The 21,979-nt window shown below is 44.9% G+C and overlaps 1 protein-coding gene across 4 annotated transcripts in view; it reads right to left on the bottom strand.

Annotated features, from left to right (window-relative positions):
* The window catches only part of SIL1 (SIL1 nucleotide exchange factor), a 232,413-nt gene that overhangs the window by 60,903 nt on the left and 149,531 nt on the right, over positions 1-21,979 (bottom strand). For all 4 annotated transcript variants that reach the window (XM_036311827.1, XM_036311828.1, XM_036311826.1 and 1 more), the window contains exons 6-7: positions 14,755-14,946; positions 8,548-8,669 (exon numbers count right to left, since the gene is read on the bottom strand). In XM_036311827.1, coding sequence (XP_036167720.1) covers positions 8,548-8,669; positions 14,755-14,946 — 314 coding nt within the window. The remainder of the gene's footprint in view (positions 1-8,547; positions 8,670-14,754; positions 14,947-21,979) is intronic.

Raw genomic sequence — 21,979 nt, 5'->3', positions numbered from 1 at the left:
ATAAACTCATGTGCGCTTATTTGGATCCCCTTTTGTCTACCCTTTCAAGAAGTTTGGAAGGAAAGGAAAGTACAGGTTGTCAGGTTAGAGGCAATTGAATTAACAAGTTAATGGTGGCACAGGGGTCAGTGGAGAGGTAACTGAGAACACTTATAGGCTAAGAGGAAGGAGCCTAAAGAGAGGGAAGGGAGTGAGGAGTACTGATGGTGAAGGGAAAACAGAAAGATGTGCAGATTCTGGAGGTCACAATAAGGACAAAACCCATGTTTAACAGGAGAGATAAAAATGTGAAGAGACAATGGAAGTGACAACATGAGATGTTGGAAACAATGGGAAGCGAGTTTTAAGATATCTAGTGGATCACAGAAGTAAAGATAAAGACAATGTTGAGACTGTTGACCCCAGTAAATTCACCAGGAAAGACAGATGAGCACTGAAATTTGCTGTGTATGTCAAGAAAGAAATCTGGAAATTGGAAGCCAATAGATGAAGACAGGACAATGGTTGAATGGTTAAAAATGAGTTGGTAAAACTTCAGTGAGGCTCTTGGGCTGCAGGACGCCAGGATGCCCCAAGCCTGAGGCCAGCGTGACAAGAATTATGGGAGTAGGGAAACTTTGCTGTCCTCTTCTTTATTTACCTACTTAATTTATTTTGTCTTCACTTTTTTAATAAAGCTATTGGTCTAACTAAAAAACAAACAAACAAACAAGCAAAAAAACTTCAATGAGAAGAATACAACTGAGGAAACCAGAAAGTCAATAAAGGGGTGAGAGGGTACAGGGTCAAGAACAGGGAAGACATTCATTTTATAAAGAGATTTATTTAACCCCAAACCTGCTAAAGAAGCCCATGTAATTGCATAATAATTCATATAAGAATGAGACTTGAGACTTATTAAAGGTGAATATAGAACACCAAAAGTGACTGAGGCAAGGGCAAGAGAACAGCAAAAGTCAATGCTCCCTAGTGTGAGCACATCAATTTCTTGATAATTTAACATTAACAGTTAAAAGGTCAAGGTTACAGCCCAGCTGGTGTGGCTCAATGGTTGAGGGTCAATCAATGAACCAGGAAGCCATAGTTCGATTCCTGGTCGGAGCTTCGATGCCTGGGTTTCAGGCTCAATCCCCAGTAGGGGGCATACAGGAGACATCCAATCAGTGATTCTCTCTCATTGATATTTCTATTTCTCTCTCTCTCTCTCTCTCTCTCTCTCTGAAATCAATAAAATATATATATATAAAGGTCAAGGTTACATATAGGAATAGAAAAGAAAACAAAAGGAGGCATACAGTTTGCTGAGAATGTTAAAGAAAAACCAGATTACAGAAGGCTGCATGGCCTCTGAAATTCACAAGGCCTTTCTGAGATTTCCTATACACAGAAATACAAATGACCTATTCGGGACTCCACAGACTCCTGGTAGGTCAGATGTAGACAGACACACACAGTTGCCATCATGAGATGAAATCAGGTCATAGAAAAGCCACTGAAAATAACTGACTTGAAGATGAAAGGAGGTTTAAAAAAAAGAGAAGAAGAAGAAACCATAAAAAGATGAAGCTGCCAAAAGCATCAGACTCCTATTTCCACTTATCTTCTTATGCAAGAGTTTGACCTGCCTTATACATGGACAACAAACATCAGAAAATGAGTATGTGTGCAACCCATAAATAAGTATTAATAATATTTAAATAAGGGAACAAACTATTTCAGTGACCATTTAACATTCAGTATCACATCAACTACATTTATGTTAATTCTTTCTATTTGATCTTGGAATAACCGCTTCATATTTAACACCAAGGAAGAGATTTCTTCATCTATAGATGTGTGTGGAGGCCTTATTAAACAATTAAGACAGGTAGGCAAAGAAAGCAGCAAGATTATTTGCTTACCCTCATGAAACAGTAAGATTAGCACCAAGAGTTATGCTAAGGGTAGAGCTTAAGCACCTTAACAGAAGAGAAAATAAGGAAGTAAAGGTTTGTACTCTAAAAACAAAAGAAATAATTGCCTTGTAGTGAAAACTCAAAATAAAAAGGACATATGATGAGCATGATGATGTTATATATCCCTTATCACTGACAGGTGCTTTATAAGCATTTTCACAGGACTTACTGTATATGTTATATCATATCCACTTAACCTATGAAATGCAGAGGACACCTATTTTTTTCCTAGTTAATAAATGCAAATGGTAAGGATTAGAAAGGTGAAATTACTTGCCAATAGGCGAACATCCAGAAAATGTAGAAACTGGACTTGAACTAGATATTCTAACTCTAGGCAAAGTGATGTGCCTAGTCCTCCCAATTGCTCAAATGTTTGGAATGACTGAGCAGTATTCTTGCCCATCAGCAGAAAACTAGAATGAATGACTTCTAAATAACAGCCCCAAACCCTGGGACTCCATGATTCCAATGTGCTCACCATCCCTTGAATAGCCTCTTGACCAGGGGTGGGCAAACTTTTTGATTCGAGGGCCACAATGGGTTCTTAAACTGGACCGGAGGGCCGGAACAAAAGCATGGATGGAGTGTTTGTGTGAACTAATATAAATTCAAAGTAAACATCATTACATAAAAGGGTACGGTCTTTTTTTTCAATAGTTTTATTCATTTCAAACGGGCCGGATCGGGCCCGCTGGCCATAGTTTGCCCACGGCTGCTCTTGACAAAGAGCAAGCTCATCCAATCATTGTGTGTGTGTGATATAGTGTAGTGTTGTGTGCACCTACAGGCTGGGGACAGGGAAGAAGCTGCAGAACCAATACTTAGGACATTAAAAGGAAATAATGAATATCAGACTAGAGCACTGAAACCTGTCTCTCTGCATAGAAATATTCTTACCTTTCATAAAACATTGACATTTCCAGCCTGCTGCTGGCTTCCAAAAGCTCTGGCACCATACCATGTTGTCACTGCAACGGCCCTCCAGTGAGCCATCAAAAGCCCAGCTAGAATGTTTTGAATATAGCTGTATGCTTGTCACCAAAACAATAAACTGCAATATTTTATATTTATCTCTATTTAAATTTTAGTGATACTGCATAAATGTTAATACAGTCTTACCCTCATACAATCACAGAAAAGTCTTAATAATACCACATATTGGCACAGCCCCCAGGAAGGTTATGGCCTGCTAAGCAGGCCTAATACATACTTCTCAAGTCACTTGGTCTCCTTTAGTTAAGACATGACATCAAAATATTACACAGTTTCCCCCAAGAAGTGTGTTTCCAGAAGCAATGGCAAGGAACAAGTAGGATCATTTGTTTATATTGAAAACTAGAGGCCACTTGGTGGGGGATGGGGGGGGTCCCTCAGGCCGGCCTGTGCCTTCTCGCAGTCTGGGGCCCCTCGGGAGATAACGGGAGATAACGACCTGCTGGCTTAGGCCTGCTCCCGGGGGGCAGAGGGCAGGCCCAATCCCTAGGTGCAGCCCCTGGTCGGGCTCAGAGCAGGGCCGATTGGGGAGTTGGGGCGCCGCCCCGTCATGCACAGAGCAGGGCGGATTGGGAGGTTGTGATGCCACCCTCAGTCACGCTCAGGGTAGGGCCGATTGGGGGGTTGGGGCACCGCCCCCTGTCACACTCAAGGCAGGTTCGATGGGGAGGTTGCGGCGCCACCCCCTGTAACGCACAGAGCAGGGCCAATCAGGGTGTTGGGGCGCTGCCCCCTGTCACGCACAGAGCAGGGCATATCAGGTGGTTGGGGTGCCGCCCTCTATCACCCACAGAGCAGGTGCCGATCAGGGGGTTGGGGCGCCGCCACTGTCACACTCAGGGCAGGGCCGATGGGGAGGTTATGGCTCTACCCCATCACACACAGAGCAGGGCCCATGGAGAGGGGGTTGGGGCGCCGCACTCTATTACCCACAGAGCAGGGCTGATCAGGGGGTTGGGGCACCGCCACTGTCACACTCAGGGCAGGGCCGATGGGGAGGTTATGGCTCTACCCCTTCACACACAGAGCAGGGCCCGTGGGGGGGGTGGGGAGTTGGGGCGCCACACCCTGTCATACAGAGAGCAGGGCCCATCAGGGGGTTGGGGAGCTCCCCCCCTGTCACTCACAGAGTAGGGCCGATAAGGGAGTTGGGGCACCGCCCCCTGTCACACACAGAGCAGGGCGGATCAGGGTGTTGGGGCGCCGCTACTGTCACACTCAGGGCAGAGCCGATGGGGAGGTTATGGCTCTACCCCATCACACACAGAGCAGGGCCCGTGGGGTGGGGGGGTTGGGGCGCCGCACCCTGAGACACACAGAGCAGGGCCGATCAGGGGATTGGGGCCCCGCACCGTATCACGCACAGAGCCGCAGGGCGATCAGGGGGTTGGGGAGCTCCCCCCTATCAGGCACAGAGCAGGGCCAATCAGGGGGTTGGGGCACCTTCCCCTGTCAGGAACAGAGCAGGGCAGATAGGGAGGTTGAGGCCCCGCCCCCTGTCACACACAGAGCCGCAGGGCGATCAGGGGGTTTGGGCGCTGCCCCCTGTCACGCTGATCCCGGTGCCGGGAGGCATATTACCCTTTTACTATATAGAATAGAGGCCTGGTGCATGGGTGGGGGCTGGCTGGTTTGCCCTGAAGGGTGTCCTGGATCAGGGTGGGGGTCCCCACTGGGGTGCCTGGCCAGCCTGGATGAGGGGATGATGGCTGTTTGCAGCTGGCCACACACCCTTCAGGGTGGGGGTCCCCACTGGGGTGCCTGGCCAGTCTGGGTGAGGGGCTGAGGGCTGTTTTCAGGCTGGCGGTGACTGAAGCTCCCAACCGCTCCTTTTTTTCTTTTCTTTTTTTTTATTCTGGGCCAGCTTTAGCTCTGGCTCCAGCTCTGAGTGAGGCCTGTGCTGCTGAAAGCAGGTATCTGGTTTGTTTGGGTTCTATAATCTCGAAACACTGTATCAACTCCAGCTCTGAGATCCTGGCTGGCTGAAAGCAGGTTTCTGGGGTTTTGTTTAGTTTCTATATTTGTAACAATGTTTCAAACTGTAAGTTCAGAGGCCTGCAGTGGCAGGCAGGGAACGTTGGAGTCCTCCGTCACTGAAGCAAGCAAGCCTCATGTTAGCTTCCAGCTTCCTGGCTGCCGGCCGCCATCTTGGCTGGCAGTTCGTTTGCATATCGCCCTGATTAGCCAATGGGAAGGGTAGCGGTCGTACACTAATTCCATGTTTCTCTTTTATTAGATAGGATGGAAAGAAATACTTGGGATTAGGAAAAAGATTTCCAAAAAGGGTCTGGGAAAAGATGTTAATAATGTTTGATTTAGTTCTTTTATGGCTTAAGAAACAAAAAGTGAGCCTCAGTAAGTTCTCAATCTTCTAAAGCCTTATGAGGATAAGACCTGGGACCTCTCCAGGCCTGAAATCACAGCTATCAATGACAAACTTAGATTCTCTACCTTTTCAGTGGATGCACAAGCATCCTGGGAGACCAAGGGAAATGGAGTCCCTTAGAAGCCACAGCCTTGACTGCCAAAAACTCAACCACAGAACAAGCAGGGCTTCAAGATCAAGGCAGGTTAGTGATGAGAGAAACAAAGGCCTGCAGTGCTCTCAGTCTCTCCTCATGGAACAATTTTTCTGATCTTCCCTGCTTTGCCCATAATTTACTAAGAAAAGATGCTGAAGCTTTTCAGAATGAGAGGACATCAGACAGATTCTAATTAAATAAAGATAAGTATGGATGAAAGGCAAAGGAAGTCTTTTCAAAACAAAGTCTCCAATGGTAAAGACGTTCAGAATAGCCTATTTCCTACAACATCACAATCCCTGCATCCAAGCAAGACAACCCTAATAGTCACCAGCTATTCCCTTATAACAAGAATCAGAATATTGGTTTCTGTTTTAGAGAAACAAATGGTCTTAGGAGATTTTCAAAACTGGAAGCAACTATAGGTCCAATAGACCAACTATAGCTTAAAGACATCTTGACATTTTTAGCGTGAGTATAACAAAGTGGTGCCCACATACCTTAATGCATAAATTCTTTGGAGAGATCAGTCTTCTAGCATGAGCTAGACTAATTAAAATTTAAACAACTCCCAACTCAGTGGGTCCGATAACCTGATTGCATGTTGACTGGTTCCAGACAACTAGGAAGAAGACACTTTCTCCCCAAAAGACCCTCCTTGGTCAGGTTCATAACTTATTCATTACCAGATGTATGTAAGTAGCTTCACTTCCAAAAGGATCAACTCTTAGGAGTACATCTCCCTTCCTCTATGATTGATATAACTTTTTTATTAGCTTTGAGTAAAACAGAGAATGTGATCTAAAATATGTCATTAAATATCCATCCTATCTAATAAAAGAGAAACATTGTAATTGGCGTACGACCGCTACCCTTCCCATTGGCTAATCAGAGATATGCAAATTAACTGCCAGCCAAGATGGCAGCCGGCAGACAGGCAGCTTGAAACTAACATGAGGCTTGCTTGCTTCAGTGACAGAGGAAACCAACGTTCCCCGCCTGCCTTGCTGGCCTCTGAGCCTGCAGTTTAAAAAACATTGTTACAAATATAGAAGCTAAACAAAACCCCAGAAACCTGCTTTCAGCAAGCCTGGGACCTCAGAGCTGGAATTGATACAGAGTTTCGATTATAGAACCTAAACAAACCAGATACCTGCTTTCAGCAGCGGATGCCTAAGAGCTGGAGCCTCAGAGCTAAAGCTGGCCCAGAATAAAAAAAAAAACAAAAAAGGAAAAAAGGAGCAGTTGGGAGCTTCAGTCCCAGCCTGAAAACAGCCCTCAGCCCCTCACCCAGACTGGCCAGGCACCCCAGTGGGCCCCCCACCCTGAAGGGTGTGTGACCAGCTGCAAACAGCCATCATCCCCTCACCCAGGCTGGCCAGGGACCCCAGTGGGGACCCCCACCCTGATCCAGGACACCCTTCAGGGCAAACCAGCCAGCCCCACCCATGAACCAGGCCTCTATCCTATATAGTAAAAGGGTAATATGCCTCCCAGCACCAGGATCAGCGGAGCCGCAAGGCCTCCCGGCACCGGGATCAGCGTGACAGGGGGCAGCGCCCAAACCCCCTGATCGGCCCTGCTCTGTGCCTGATAGGGGGGAGCTCCCCAACCCCCTGATCGCCCTGCGGCTCTGTGTGTGACAGGGTGTGGCGCCCCAACCCCCCCACCCCACAGGCCCTGCTCTGTGACGGGGTAGAGCCATAACCTCCCCATTGGCCCTGCCCTGAGTGTGAGAGTGGCGGTGCCCCAACCCCCTGATCAGCCCTGCTCTGTGAGTGATAGAGGGCGGCGCCCCAACCCCCCCCCCCCCCCCGACAGGCCCTGCTCTGTGTGTGATGGGGTAGAGCCATAACCTCCCCATCGGCCCTGCCCTGAGTGTGACAGTGGTGGCGCCCCAACCCTCTGATCGGCCCTGTTCTGTGGGAGATAGAGGGCAGCGCCCCAACCCCCTGATCTGCCCTGCTCTGTGTGTGACAGGGGGCGGTGCCCCAACTCCCCTATTGGCCCTACTCTGTGAGTGACGGGGGGAGCTCCTCAACCACCTGATGGGCCCTGCTCTGTGCATGACAGGGGGGAGCTCCCCAACCCCCAGATGGGCCCTGCTCTGTGCGTGACAGTGGGGAGCTCCCCAACCCCCTGATCGACCCTGCTCTGTGCGTGACACGGGGGAGCTCCCCAACCCCCTGATTGACCCTGCTCTGTGCGTGACAGGGGGGAGCTCCCCAACCGCCTGATCGGCCCTGCTCTGTGCGTGACAGGGGGTGGCGCTGCAACCTCCCCATCAACCCTGCCTTGAGTGTGACTGGGGGCGGTGCCCCAATGCCCCAATCGGCCCTACCCTGAGCGTGACTGAGGGTGGCATCGCAACCTCCCAATCCGCCCTGCTCTATGCATGACAGGGGGCGGCGCCCCAACTCCCCAATCGGCCCTGCTCTGAGCCCGACCAGGGGCTGCACCTAGGGATTAGGCCTGCCCTCTGCCCCCCGGGAGCAGGCCTAAGCCAGCAGGTCGTTATCTCCCGAGTGGTCCCAGACTGCGAGAGGGCACAGGCCGGGCTGAGGGACACACCCCCTCCCCCGCTCCCCCCCCAACCCCGAGTGCACAAATTTTTGTGCACCGGGCCTCTAGTATATATATAAGATGAGGGGGAACAGAGAATCAGAAATGGTGACATCCTGGGTGAAAATGCTTATCTACTTGGAATAAGAGCAGAATCAAACTCCTCTTACTCTAGTTTGAGTTTAGAGTGAAATAGAAATAGGGATATACATAAGTTTAAGTGTACCTTTTTCCGGGCCATTCCATCTAAGAGTAAAGCTAGAATTCACCTGAAGGGCCCAAACAATCCTGGCTGATGAGAAATCCATTCTTCCCCGCCCCCCCCCCCTTTATTTTTCTTTATTGATTAAGGTATTACATATGTGTTCTTACCTCCCCATTGTCCTCCCCCCCCTCCACTCATGCCCTCACCACCCTGGTGTCTGTGTCCATTGGGTATGCTTATATGCATGCATACAAGTCCTTTGGTTGATCTCTCCCCCTTGCCCCCACTCTCCTGTATCGTTGCTCACCTGGAAAAGGCAGCTCCCAGCACAAATGCAGCATACTCCTTCACCAGGGGCTCTGTGCTATTCAGTCCATTGATCACCACTTGAAGGCCACCGAAGGAAAGCAGGTCCTGTGCATTATCCATCTGCAATAAGGGCATTGCTTAGTACAGTATCATCATCAAGGAAAGAAGAGCTCTTCTATAGCCTTTCTTTTAGTGACTATTCAAAAACAAACTAAAAAGTCAAGTAAAAAGCAATGGGTGCCTTTCTAACTAACAAGGAAAGAGTTTATAAAAACAAACTAAATTTTTAAATAATCTTAAATTTGAGAACTACTAATTAAACTAACATGATTTATGAGCACCTGTATGGGAACTGGTGGAAATGGCACCTATTCATTGCTTAGGCCAAACATGTCCAAAAATTCTAATACTGTAACGAATCATAAAGCTTACTCCTATCGTACAAGCTATTAACACAAAGATCCAACATCATCAACACTACTAAATGGTGCCGTGCTTCCTACTGATGTCTAACCCCAAAGGGGGGCAGTGGAGGCAACAGACATTTTTTTAAAAAGCTTATTTTAATTAGGAGTCAGGGACTATAAAAGGAGCTCCATTGCAGGGGGAGGGGGATTTGGCAGAGTAATAGGAAGAAGAAAGAATAATACCCTTCTCTTCCCTCTTCCTCACTTCATACAGCCAAGGTTGACTGAATCTGGACAATCATGATAAAATCTGCACAAAAGCCTCACCCTCAAAGGCTTTAGTCTAGACCTGCAATACTGGCTAGTGCTATTTATTGGATAGTGCATAACATTTCCATTATTACATAAAGTTCTATTGTTCAGCACCGGGTAGGCTATCATTTAAGTTCCAAAGCCTCAAGTCCAGACACTCTATCTTTTATTCTATGAAAGAGAGGATATCTCATTTCCCAAGCTTCATTAGAATCCCGGATCAAGCCCTCACTGGGTTTAGCTCAGTGGATAGAGCATCAGCCTAAGGACTGAAAGGTTCTGGGTTCGATTCCAGTCAAGGGTGCATGCTCGGGCTGTAGGCTAAATCCCCAGTAGGGGGCATGCAGGAGACAGCCAATCAGTAATTCTCTCTCATCACTGATGTTTCTCTCTCTCTTCCTCTCCCTTCCTCTCTGAAATAAATACAAATAAAAAATCCTGGAACAAGAAGAGCTTTCTCAGAAAGGTGACTGGATGCCAGTTTCTTCATGGAGTAGCTTCAAGTATCCCTTGAAAATATCTTTGTTGCTACAAAAGCTGCCTCTTGCCCACATGCTGATCCCACTCTACAAATCATCAGGAAATCCCAGGAGGGTAGAGCCCAACAACAATGTGACTGCTACCCACCTTTTTCATCCAGATGCCACAGAGCCCTTTCCTACCTGTGTCCTTCAAACTGGAAGAGGGCTCTAACAGAGAAATCAAGTTTAAAGAACTGTATTCTGCTTGCTTTGGGGTGGGCCTAGCCTGTTTTCACCACTTAGAAGATCATTCTTATACATTCATATAAACTCCACAGAGCAGAGGTTTTTATCTGCCCACTATTGTAGGTCTAGTGCAGTGATGGCGAACCTATGACATGTGTGTCAGAGGTGACACGTGAACTCATTTTTTTGGTTGATTTTTCTTTGTTAAATGGCATTTAAATATATAAAATAAATATCAAAAATATAAGTCTGTTTTACTACGGTTGCAAATATAAAAAAATTTCTATATGTGACACGGCACCAGAGTTAAGTTAGGGTTTTTCAAAATGCTGACACGCCGAGCTCAAAAGGTTCGCCATCACTGGTCTAATGACTAGAATAGCACTAAGCATCTAGTTAGGTGCTCAATAAACAAACATTAAACCAGTGAATGCATTTGGTCAGAAAAATATGTTACTGCAATAAACTCCACTGTAAGTTTAAAAAAAAGGGGGGAGGGCAATCTGGAGTATCTGTGCCAACAAAATGGATGGGTCCCTGGTATCACAGACCTGAAGAAATAGCCTAACCAGGGACATGAAGTAAGTATGGAGTTGGCACTGCCATAAAGGCCCCAAAACAGGGCTGGGATTTTTCTGCCATAAATAATACTTACTGAGCCTTCCTTACATACTCTGTTTTTAAAATCCAAGAATTCATCACCTCTCCTCTAATCCTCCTTCCTCCAGGTCTTTTGCATACAAAAAACCGTGGCTCAGAGGCCTGTCACTCCATGCCTAGGAATGGCTACATATCAAAGCTTGTATGAGTTCCTACAAAAACAGCTGCCACTCTGAAAGCCCCAAAATAACAGAGCCCAGAGTCACAAAGGTTCTGTACTAGATTATCTTTATTACTACAAAGATACTTCAGGGTATTATACATGCTGACATTTATATAAGCATTTCAGTTTTCTCCAGATGTTTTCTCATTTGTTATTTCACTAGAGATGAGGAAAAAAGAAGTCATTCTGCTCACTGCATCCCCAGAAGATCAAGCTCCAAAATCTGGGTCTGGGGCAGAACTTTTCCAAGGATACCTTCAGAATAGGGTGGGACAGGTAGGAACGAAGTCAAGGTAGAAGAAGGGAGTGCTAAAGAAGGGGGTAGAAGAGAACTATGTCAACACTCAGGAGGAAAAAAGAGAACCACAACACTGATAAGACAATGAGAGAAAAGGAAACCAAGAAAGGAAGAAATGGTGGTAAGTAATTGAGGAGTCATGGTGTGAGAGAAGGTAAACACACTGAACCAGGGTGGATGGGCAGACAGAAGCTGCTCCTCACAAATAACTCACTAACTGTTTTCCACACCCATGGTTTTGCTTTTCACAAATCCTGTTTAATAATTCAAACACGGCTATGAGGAATACTTGGGCAGATCCATTTTGGGTCCTTGAAGCCCACGGCTCTCAAAACCACCAATCAGTGAATCTAGAATAGGAGTAGACTGGTGAAGTTCCTGGCAAGAAACATCCTATCTTCCTCAAAGCTAGTGCTACATCAACCCAATTCCCCACTGCAACTGGAACTCGAGGCTAAGCTGTGTCTTCTTTAATCACAACTTAACACTGTTGCATGGAAACCTGACATACCATCCCAAGCCAAGGACCTTATATTTCCAATTAAAAGGCTAATGACCCAAAACATTTATGACTCTTCTGTCAACAGGGCAAGTTTGGCCTCTAACAGGGGACTGGGTGATTACCAGGCTAACCTCAGACTGAGGTGGACAATGTCCAACTGTTTAACTAGTGCCCTATGAAAGCAGAATAGGATATCACCTGGCTTTTGGGAAAACAGAAATCTGTCAGAGCCCTTTTGTGTACTCACTCCCCTCTGCTAAGCTTTCTAGTCATTTTGGCTTTTTATGCTGCAACTAAAGGAAGAGCTTACAGAAACCTGGTAACTGAAGATCTATCCAAGTACGTTAAGACGAGAAAAAATAAAAGCTGTCAACATCAAAGCAGGACTGACTTAGCCAATAACCCCTAGGATCCTCAGTCCTTTAAATATCTATAATAGAAATGCTATTAGAATGTTTGTTTTTTTACCCTGAAGAGAAAGACTGGAAAAAGAAAAGAGAACCAGGTCCTTTTTTTTTTTCTTCCTCTAAGGAGATCACAGCCCTGCTATTTGCAGACTGAAAAAGAGTTATGAGCAGAGAAAGAAGATGAAGTGGCCATCCCATAATTCCTGCAGATACAGTACACACTTATCCTCTCTCACCACAAAGGCTGACAAATCCTAAAGAGAGAATGTTTTTAGTCTAGTTTACAGAGAACAAGGATGCTGTCGTGTGTGGGAGGATGATGAAGATCTATGTCTTGGTGAGGATCTCAAAAAGCCTCTGATTATGATTACACCGGGCAGCATTACCCCTAGGCTGGATTACTGCAACTGCCTCCTATCTGGTTTCCCTTCTTCTACCCATGACCACCCCACTCCTGCCTCTTGTCTAATTCTCAATAGAGCAGCCAGAGGGATCCTTTAAAAATAAGTCAGAGCATGTCATCCTTTAATAACGTCCAATTTCATTCTTTTCCATGACCTACAAGGAGCTCCATGATCTTCCTCCCGTCACCTTTCTGAGTTTCATCTACCTCTCTCCCTCTTCTCTCAGCTCCAGCCACACTGACTTCCTTGTGGTTCCTCAAATATATTAGACATGCTCCCACTTTAGGGCTAAGGGTATTTCCTGTTTCTCTTGCCCAAGAGGCTCCTTCCCTTCCCTGCTCTTTTTATTTTTTCATAGTATTTATCACCTTTAAACATATTATATATAATTTACTTATGAGTTATGTTTATTGTCTATCTGTTTCAGCTAGAAGGTAAGAGATATATCCTAAGTACCTGGAACATTGTCTGGGACTTAACAGACACCAAATAAATTAATTTATTGAATAAATAAATGGCTTCTCTTGGTTCCTTTTCCTTAGACTCACTCCCTTTCAGGCTTTATTCAAATGGTATCAGTATCCTGTAAAAGGCAGAGTGGCCAAAAGGTTAAGCACACAGAGTTTGGGGTCAGTAAGGCTTTGCTGCAAATCCCAGCTCTACCACTAACTGGGTGACTTTGGGAAATTGTAAGTGTGACCTCATTTGCCTCAGTTATAAAATGGGGTTAATATCAGTGCAGTGCCTACTCATAAGGCAGCTGTAGAAGCCAATACATTAATGTGTACAAAACACTTGAATATGAGCCAATTATATGATAATGCCCATAAATGTTAACTATTATGACACAAGTCTGATCAGTCATTTCCCTGCTTCAAACTCTCCAGTGGTTCTTAGGATCAAGGATAAAATCATAAAGAGGATGGCACTGCCAATGCCAGTGCTCTGACTCCCTAACCTTCCCACTTTATCTCTGCTACCCCATCCCCTGGTCACTATGCTCTAATCTTTTCCAGGTCCTCAATTTCACCAAGCTCTTCTCTAACTCAGAATCTTTGCACATGATGTTTCCTCTGCCTGGAATGGCCTAATCCGAGGGTTGGCAAACTTTTTCTAAAGGGCCTGATAATAAATATTGTTGACTCTCTGAGCCATATGGCTTCTGTCACAACTACTCAACTCTGCCACTGTAGCTTAGATACAGCCCAAAACAATAAAACAATACATAAACAAATAGGTGTGGCTGTGTCCCAAAAAAACTTTATTTATCTAAGTTGGCAGTGGGGCAGATTTGGGCCATAGTTTGCCATCCCCTGCTTTAATCTCCGCTCTTTGCCTAGCCAACTCCTATTCATCCTTTATTGCTCAGCTTAAATGTCACATACTCAGGGAAGCCTTCCCAATGCCCCCAACTAGGCTAAATTTCCCTGTCATATACTCCTACATTACCCTCTGGAGTCCTCAACACAATTTTAAATTCTCTCATCAAGTTGTTAATTTGATCACTGTTTAATTATTTATTTAATTACTAGAGGCCTGGTGCACTAATTTGTGCACATGTGGGGTCCCTCAGCCTGGCTGGCAATGGGGGCCAATCAGGGCATCTCGGCCAGTCCTGATCGGGGCCATCGGGCTGGGGGAAAGGACCACAGGAAGTTGGCCGGCTGCAAGAGGTTGGCTGTGGGAGCGCACTGACCACCAGGGGGCAGCTCCTGCATTGAGTGTTTGCCCCCTGGTGGTCAGTGCGCATCATAGTGACCTGTTGACCGGTCATTTTGTGAACTGGTCATACCGGTCACTTAGGCTTTTATATATATAGATTCCCTCTTACAAAATTGTAATCTACATGGAACAGGGACCACATCTACTTTACTTCTGCTGTATCCTCAGTGTTGAAAAATAAAGGAGGTAATTCTCCAAATGAAAAAGAGGTTGGCTCTGGCCTCTAAGAATGCATCTTGACCTGGCCATGTGGCTCACTGGTTGGGAGTGTTGTCCCATGCACCAAGTTCAATTTCTGGTCAGGGCTCATAATTTACGGGTTCTATCCCCAGTTAGGACAGGTATGGAAGGAAAACAATTGATGTTTCTTTCTCTCATTGATGTTTCCTTCATTTTCTCTCTCCCTTCCTCTCTAAAATCAATAAAAACATATCCTTGGGTGAGGATTAAAAAAGAAAAAAAGAATGTATCTTACAACAATAGATATTGACCTAGATTAAAAATACAGTACATGCTGGGAGAGAAGTATAGATGCTGATGTATTTTCCAAGAGCTTAGGACGGGGGGTTGGGGGGGAAGCTGTCAGTTAAAAAATCAGACTTATGGACAATGAAATACAATACCTGATGGACATAATATTCAAGATCAAAGAGTGCAGCAATCTTCTCTTCCAGGCTGGAGCTGGAACTATTGAATTTGTTGATTAGCCGTACCATGATCTGCATGTCAGTCTCAATGACAACATTCAACTCCGCAAAGTCCCTTTTTAGCTCCTCAATGGGGCGGAAGAGACGTTTAACCTCAGCCTGCCTTGCCTAGGAAGCAAAGAGATGATTAATTAAATCAATTGGAGATATCTTTCCAAGACTCCTGTGGTCTATCATGGATGCTCCTCCTCAAAGAACTGCTTCTCCAACACTCAAAATTTTCGTTCATGTCTGCTATTAGAAATCCTGATATCTTCTAAGATGCTTTCAGAGTCTACTCATATAGCCCTTCGCCCTAAAAAACACACTCAAGATTTTCCAAGGTTCTCTTATCCCCATTTGACTTCCAATGTTCAGGAAGATTTAAAAGTCTTGTTGTTGTAATCACTGAGGTCAGGGGAAGCAATGCAAGCTCACTTTCAATCCTTAACATTACAGGGAAAGGCTGAGGTCTAAGGTGGAATAATCGACACCTTGGTTCTCTATATTCTACAATCATAGAATATCTTGGCTTTGTCCTGCCCAATCCAGAAACATTATAGGGAAACCCAGATGTAGAAAACTGTAGGTAAAGAGATGTCAGAGTGGGAGCAATTTGCTGATGAAAGTTAAATCACCGTCATTACTGTCAATCTAACTACAGGTGTACAATTTGTTCAACTGTTTCAAGTGGCTAAATTACTATATGTACTATACTCAAATCTCAAACAATTTTCTCTCAATCCCTCCTTACCCCACACTCATACAAAGGTTTTAAAAATGAAGTGATGTTGGAGGTGAATAAAAGATTTTAATTAGATATTTTATACCTGTGACACTCCTTGTTTTCTTCCCAGTTTTAGAGGATAGTGCTTATAAAGAGTCTGAAATGTCACAGTGGTTTGTGTCTCTATCTTTTGAGAAAAATTAAAAGGCACGAATATTTATAAAAAGCAGGATGATGAGCAGCTGTCAGTTCCAAATTGCTCATCTATTTATTACCTTTGGGTTTTTCTCCAGTTATAAACACGCCATAGAAACACCAACCAAAGGAATGAATCAGCCTCTCTTTTAAAAGACCAAGCTCCTAGCAGAGTAATCACATCTATAGGATGCCATATTCTGCTTATAGCAGGAAGATGCTCTCCCTACACCCTGCTAGAGAACTCTGCCAGGCAACGAATTGTAGGATGACAAGCAAGCGAGCAGAATAAGAAACTAGTGACCTCTGCCTCACAAAAATGATGTGTAACTGGACCTCAGAAAGGCCCCCCGTTTTTGTAAGGAAAAAAAGCTGTTTATTTTGCAGTAATTAAATACTCACAGTAAATTACAAAAATAGTACAGAGAGTGCCATGTATCCTTCTTTCAGCTTCCCCCAATGGTAACACCATACATTACAATAGCACAACATCCAAACCAAGAAAATGACTTAGGTACAATACTGTTAATATGACTACAAGTCTTATTCAGATTTCACCAGCTTTTATATGTACACATTTGCATGTGTGTGTCTATATTATTTTAAACCATTTTGTTCAATATATAGATTCATGTGACCACCAGAACAATGAAGCTACAGAACTGTCCATCTCTACCTCCATTGTGTCCCTTTATTTTTATTTAATCCTCATGGGAGGATATTTTTCCATTGATTTTTTTAGAGTAAATGGAAGGGAGAGGGAGATAGAGAGAAACGTTGATGTGAGAAGGACACATCAATTGGTTGCCTCCCGCACGCTCCCGACAGAGGCTGGGAATCGAGCCTGCAACCCAAGCCTGTAACTGAAGTACATGCCCCTGACCAGAATCAAACCCCAGACCCTTCAGTCTGTGGGCCAAGGCTCTGTCCACTGAGCCAAACCAGCCAGGGCCATTGTACTCCTTTATAGGTGTACCTCATCCTCCCATCCACTGCCTTTTGTCCTTATGCTCTGGCAACCATTGATTTGTTCTCCATCTCTATAATTCTGACATTTGGAGAATGTTATATATATGGAATTACAAAGCCTATAACCTTTTGAGATTGGTGCTTTTTTAGTGAACATAATGAATTTGAGATATATCCACGTTACTGCATATATCAATGGTTCATTTCTTTTTAATGCTGAGTAGTATTCCACTGTATAGATATTTGTTTGTTTGTAACCATTCACCTCTTGAAGAAAATTTGAGTTATTCCAGGGTTTTGGCTATTATATTATTCAGTTTCATGAATCCATGGGTTTATGCATTTCATCATCTCTAGGAATTTTTCCATCTTTATTTCTTTGATTATTTTTTTAGTCTTACATTCTTCTTTCTTTCCTTCTGAAACTCCAGGGACACAAATGTTAGATCTTTTGTTACACAGGCATACCAAGGAGATATTGCAGATTCAGTTTCAGATCATACAATAAAGCAAATATCACAATAAAGTGAGTCACACACATTTTTCGGCTTCCCAATGCATATAAAAGTTATGTTTATATCATATTGTAGCCTATTAAGTGTGCAATAGCATTATATCTGAAAAGAAATGATGTACAAACCTTAATGTAAAAAAATATTTTACTGCCGAAACCGGTTTGGCTCAGTGGATAGAGCGTCGGCTTGCGGACTGAAAGGTCCCAGGTTCGATTCCGGTCAAGGGCATGTACCTGGGTTGCGGGCATATCCCCAGTAGGGGGTGTGCAGGAGGCGGCTGATCGATGTTTCTCTCTCATCGATGTTTCTAACTCTCTAACCCTCTCCCTTCCTCTCTGTAAAAAATCAATAAAATATATATATATATAAATATATATATATTTTACTGCTAAAAATGCTAAACATCATCTGAGCCTTCAGCTAGTTGTAATCTTTTTACTAGTGGAGGGTCTTGCATCAATGTTGATGAAAACACAGTATCTTCAAAGCTCAATAAAAAGAACACCAATCTCAAAAGCCTATAGTCCTGCCGAAACCGGTTTGGCTCGGTGGATAGAGCGTCGGCCTCCGGACTGAAAGGTCCCAGGTTCGATTCTGGTCAAGGGCATGTACCTGGCTTGCGAGCACATCCCCAGTGGGAGATGTGCAGGAGGCAGCTGATTGATATTTCTCTCTCATCGATGTTTCTAACTCTCTATATCTCTCCCTTCCTCTCTGTAAAAAATCAATAAAATATAAAAAAAAAAAAGCCTATAGTCCTATAGGTTCCTAAAATCTCTGTTCATTTTTCCAATCTATTTTTTTCTTCTTTAGATTAAGAAATGTTTATCTGTCTTCAGGTTCACTGATGTTTTTCTCTCTCATCTCTATTTTATATTAAGCCTACCCATTAATTTTTACAAAATTGCTGTATTTTTCAGTTCTAAAATTCCATTTAATTTTTTTTTAAATATATTTTTATTGATTTTTTACAGAGAGGAAGGGAGAGAGATAGAGAGTTAGAAACATCGATGAGAGAGAAACATCGATCAGCCGCCTCCTGCACACCTCCCACCGGGGATGTGCCCGCAACCAAGGTACATGCCCCTGACCGGAATCGAACCCGGGACCCCTCAGTCCGCAGGCCGACGCTCTATCCACTGAGCCAAACCGGTCACGGCTTAATTTTTTTTTTTTTATATCTTCTATTTATTTGCTGAGGTTGTCATTTGTTTCAAGAGTGTTCATATTGCTTCTTTTAATGATAGCTGCTTTAAAATCCTTGTTAGATAATTCCAACTTCTGAGTCATCTCACTGCTGGTATCTCTGTTGTCTTTCCTAAAATATGTTTTGATTTTCCTGATTATTGGCATGATGAGTGATTTTTTTTTTTTTTTTTTTTTTTTTTTTTTTTTACTGTATCCTGGACACTCTGGTCTTAAGACTCTGAATCTTCCTTTTCAGTAGGCAATCACATTGTTTAGGTTTAATATGTTGGTTCTGGCCTTCATGTATAGCTGTGACTACAAAACAAATTTTCAGAGCTTTTGCAGTGTTATTTTGGTCTACTTCTTTTGTGTGCTAACCAGAAGCTAATCTAAACACCTGGGCAGTATTCCAAACTATAGTTCAGTTCTTAAATCTTTTGCTGTGTTAACTCTGGTCAGTTTCTCATGGAAAGCATGACCAGGACTTCATTTGCAAAATCCCTTTCTCTAGCTCCCTTCTCTCCACAACCCTACCACACTCTCTAGTTAGGAGAAAAAACAAAACAAAACATCATCTGCCACCACTGGGCACTGGACACAGGGAGTAGAATTCCTTCCTTAGCCTCTACTGACAGCACCCTTATGGGGGATTGAAGCATTGCCTCATTGCTGCTGGTCTAGGGGTGAAAAGTTGGCCTCCTCAGTTACTCTCACTGACATTGCCTCAGAGTTGGGAGCACAATACTGCATCACACTGCCTCACTGCCACCAGGTAAAGGGTGAAAGTATAGACTCTCCATTCACCCCCACCCTCCACTGGCATTACCTCAGCTAGGAGAAGTGCAAACTTCCTTGGTGCTGCCAGACAGGGGGCAACTTTCAGGCTCTCTTCTTGGCCTCTGCTGATCCCACACTAACAGCAGATCACACTACCCCATGTGGAGGATGAAAAACACTGATCTCTACTGGTAGCACACCAGTGAAGGAAGCAAAGAATAGTCTCTTAACACTGGGCAGAAGGTAGAAAATTCTGCCTCAACTCTCTGCTCAACTCTCACTGACACCACCTTGCTGGTGGTAACAGATTACAGCCTCACACCATCTCACTGCCAACAGGAGGAGTGCAAGTTCAGGCTCCCCATTCAAGTTTTGCTGACACCACTCTGGTGGAGGAATGAGAGTGCAGTTTGTTACCACCACGTGGAAGATTGAAATCCACGTTCCCCATTCAATTTCCACTGGCACTGAGGGTTAAGATGGGAAGATTTCCATGTTCTTTGGCTAAAGTGGGACAGGTATTGTCCAAAAGTTTTTTGTCCTACTAGGCTGCCCTTTGCCTGGTTCTTTCTCTTGAAAGAACAGGCTTTTATTAGGGCTATTTTCTATGTACCTGTTGGCATTTCTGAGATGTAGGCTTCTCTAGTGCCCACTCTGGGATATATAAAGGGAAACATGAAAGCCCAAGGAACTCACTGCCAGGTCATTCATCAAGTGCCCATGTCCCTAGCCAGTCTGCCTCCTTCTTCCAACCTTTTAGAGTGTTCTTATATTTACTTTTAGTATTATGTCCAGGGTTTTTAGTTGTCCTTTAGTAGGAAGAATAAAGAGAAATGAGTCTTCTTCATCTTGCCCAGAATCAAAAGTTTAAGGCCATATTTTAAAATGCAGCAATTTATAGTATACAGGTGAACAACATCTGACATGATAAAACATAAAGCATCAAGAAATTTGTATGGTAATAGAGGAATAAAGGGATCAGTTTCAACAATAACAGCCCAAATCTGTTGGGCAAAACAGAGCTTTTTCATGAAGCAAGTGACTCTGAGAAGGACTGATTCACTTAAGTCTACTCAAGTACCAATGACACAACAGAACTGATACCCTTCCCTCCAAAAAAAATAAAGCTCAAAAAACATTCTCTCAACTGACAGGACATGGCACAATATCTGACAGTACTGTTTTTAAAAATAGCAAAAGCACAATCCTGTATTTGCAAACCACCACACAACCTGGGTTTAAATGTTTTTTATTGAATTTATTGGGGTGACATTGGTTAATACAATTATATAACTTTCAGGGATACAATTCTATAATACTTTATCTGTATACTAGAGGCCCAGTGCACAAATTCATGCACCTTGAAAGGAACTGTGGGCTGCGAGGCTGCGGTGGGCACAGGGGTGAGTCTCAGCCCATCCTCTGCACCCCGCCCAGCCTCTCCTGCATGCCCCCTGGTCCAGTCTGCTGGCAGCCCCGTTCCCGCTGCCACCACTCCCATGCACTCCCAGGCACTGACAGCGCCAGCCCTGCTTGCACCTGCTGACAGCGTGGAGAAACTGGGGCCAGCGCCAGCAGCGGGTACAAGCAGGGCTGGCACTGTCAGAGGGTGCAAGCGTCAGCTGCTGACCTGATTGCCCCTAAGGAGCAGGGGGAGGTGGAGAAGCCCTCAGGGGCGTTCGGGACCGGCAGCTGCCACTTGCACCCACTGACGGCACCAAGCAATCAGGACTGGCAGCAGGTGCAAGTGGCGGCTCTGGCACAGGCTGCAGGTGGGAGTGGGGCCGGCACCAGCAGCAAGTGCAAGTGGCGGCTTTAGCGCTGGCAGCAGGTGCGAGCGGGGCCAACGCCAGCAGCAGGTGTGAGAGGCAGCTGCTGGCCCCTCAGGAGTCGGGGGAGGTGGAGAAGCCCTCAGGGGCGATTGGGGCTGGCAGCCACCACTTGCACCCACTGATGGCACTGAGCGATCAGGGCCGGCACTAGGCGCTGGCAGTGAGTGCAAGCAGTGGCTCCAGCGCCAGCAGCAGGTGCAAGCAGGTCCGGCACCGGCAGCAGGTGTGAGTGGGCCGGTGCTAGCAGTAGGTGCGAGCACCTGGCGGGATTGTGGTATGCGGGAGCAAAGAATTTTCAGTAACTACCAGAGGCTTGCCCCGATGACAGCGACCAGCACCCCGCCTTGGTCTGGCACCCCTGCTCACCTGCTCCACCATCCCGCCACAGCCAATGCCCACCATGTTCTGCACTCTGCCGCCTGCTGCCAATGCCCATCACGTTCCACGTGTGTCCCCTGGTGGTCAGCGAATACCATAGCAACTGGTTGTTCAGTTGTTCAGCCGTTCGGGCTATTTGCTTATTAGGGATGGATAGATAGATAGATAGATAGATAGATAGATAGAGATATAGATATAGATATATAGATAGAGATATATATATATAGATATATAGACTAGACGCCCGATGCATGAAAGTCATACATGGGTAGGGTCCCTAGGCTTTTATTATATAGGATTGTATTGTGTGTTCACCAACCCAAACCAAGTAAATAATGATAAACAAAAAGTATGATGGCATCTGCAGTCAGAAGTTTACGACATGTAAGAAACTCTCCAATCTACTTAAAGTCAATTTATTTGCCACTCCCAGTGCACTGGCAGTGAGCAGAATCAGTCCAAACAGGCTCCAATTAAAATATACCAGGAGTCAGCACCTCAATGAAGGAGCTAACAACCTGAGCTCCACAGACGTAAAGAAAGAGTGTGGTGGCAGCCCTACTTCAGAAGTAGCAATTGAC

The sequence above is a fragment of the Myotis myotis genome, unplaced genomic scaffold, assembly GCF_014108235.1.
Source record: "Myotis myotis isolate mMyoMyo1 unplaced genomic scaffold, mMyoMyo1.p scaffold_m19_p_6, whole genome shotgun sequence".
Taxonomy (NCBI): Eukaryota; Metazoa; Chordata; class Mammalia; order Chiroptera; family Vespertilionidae; genus Myotis; species Myotis myotis.
Note: the sequence above shows the minus strand (reverse complement) of the source record. Positions and strands in the feature narration are given on the sequence as shown.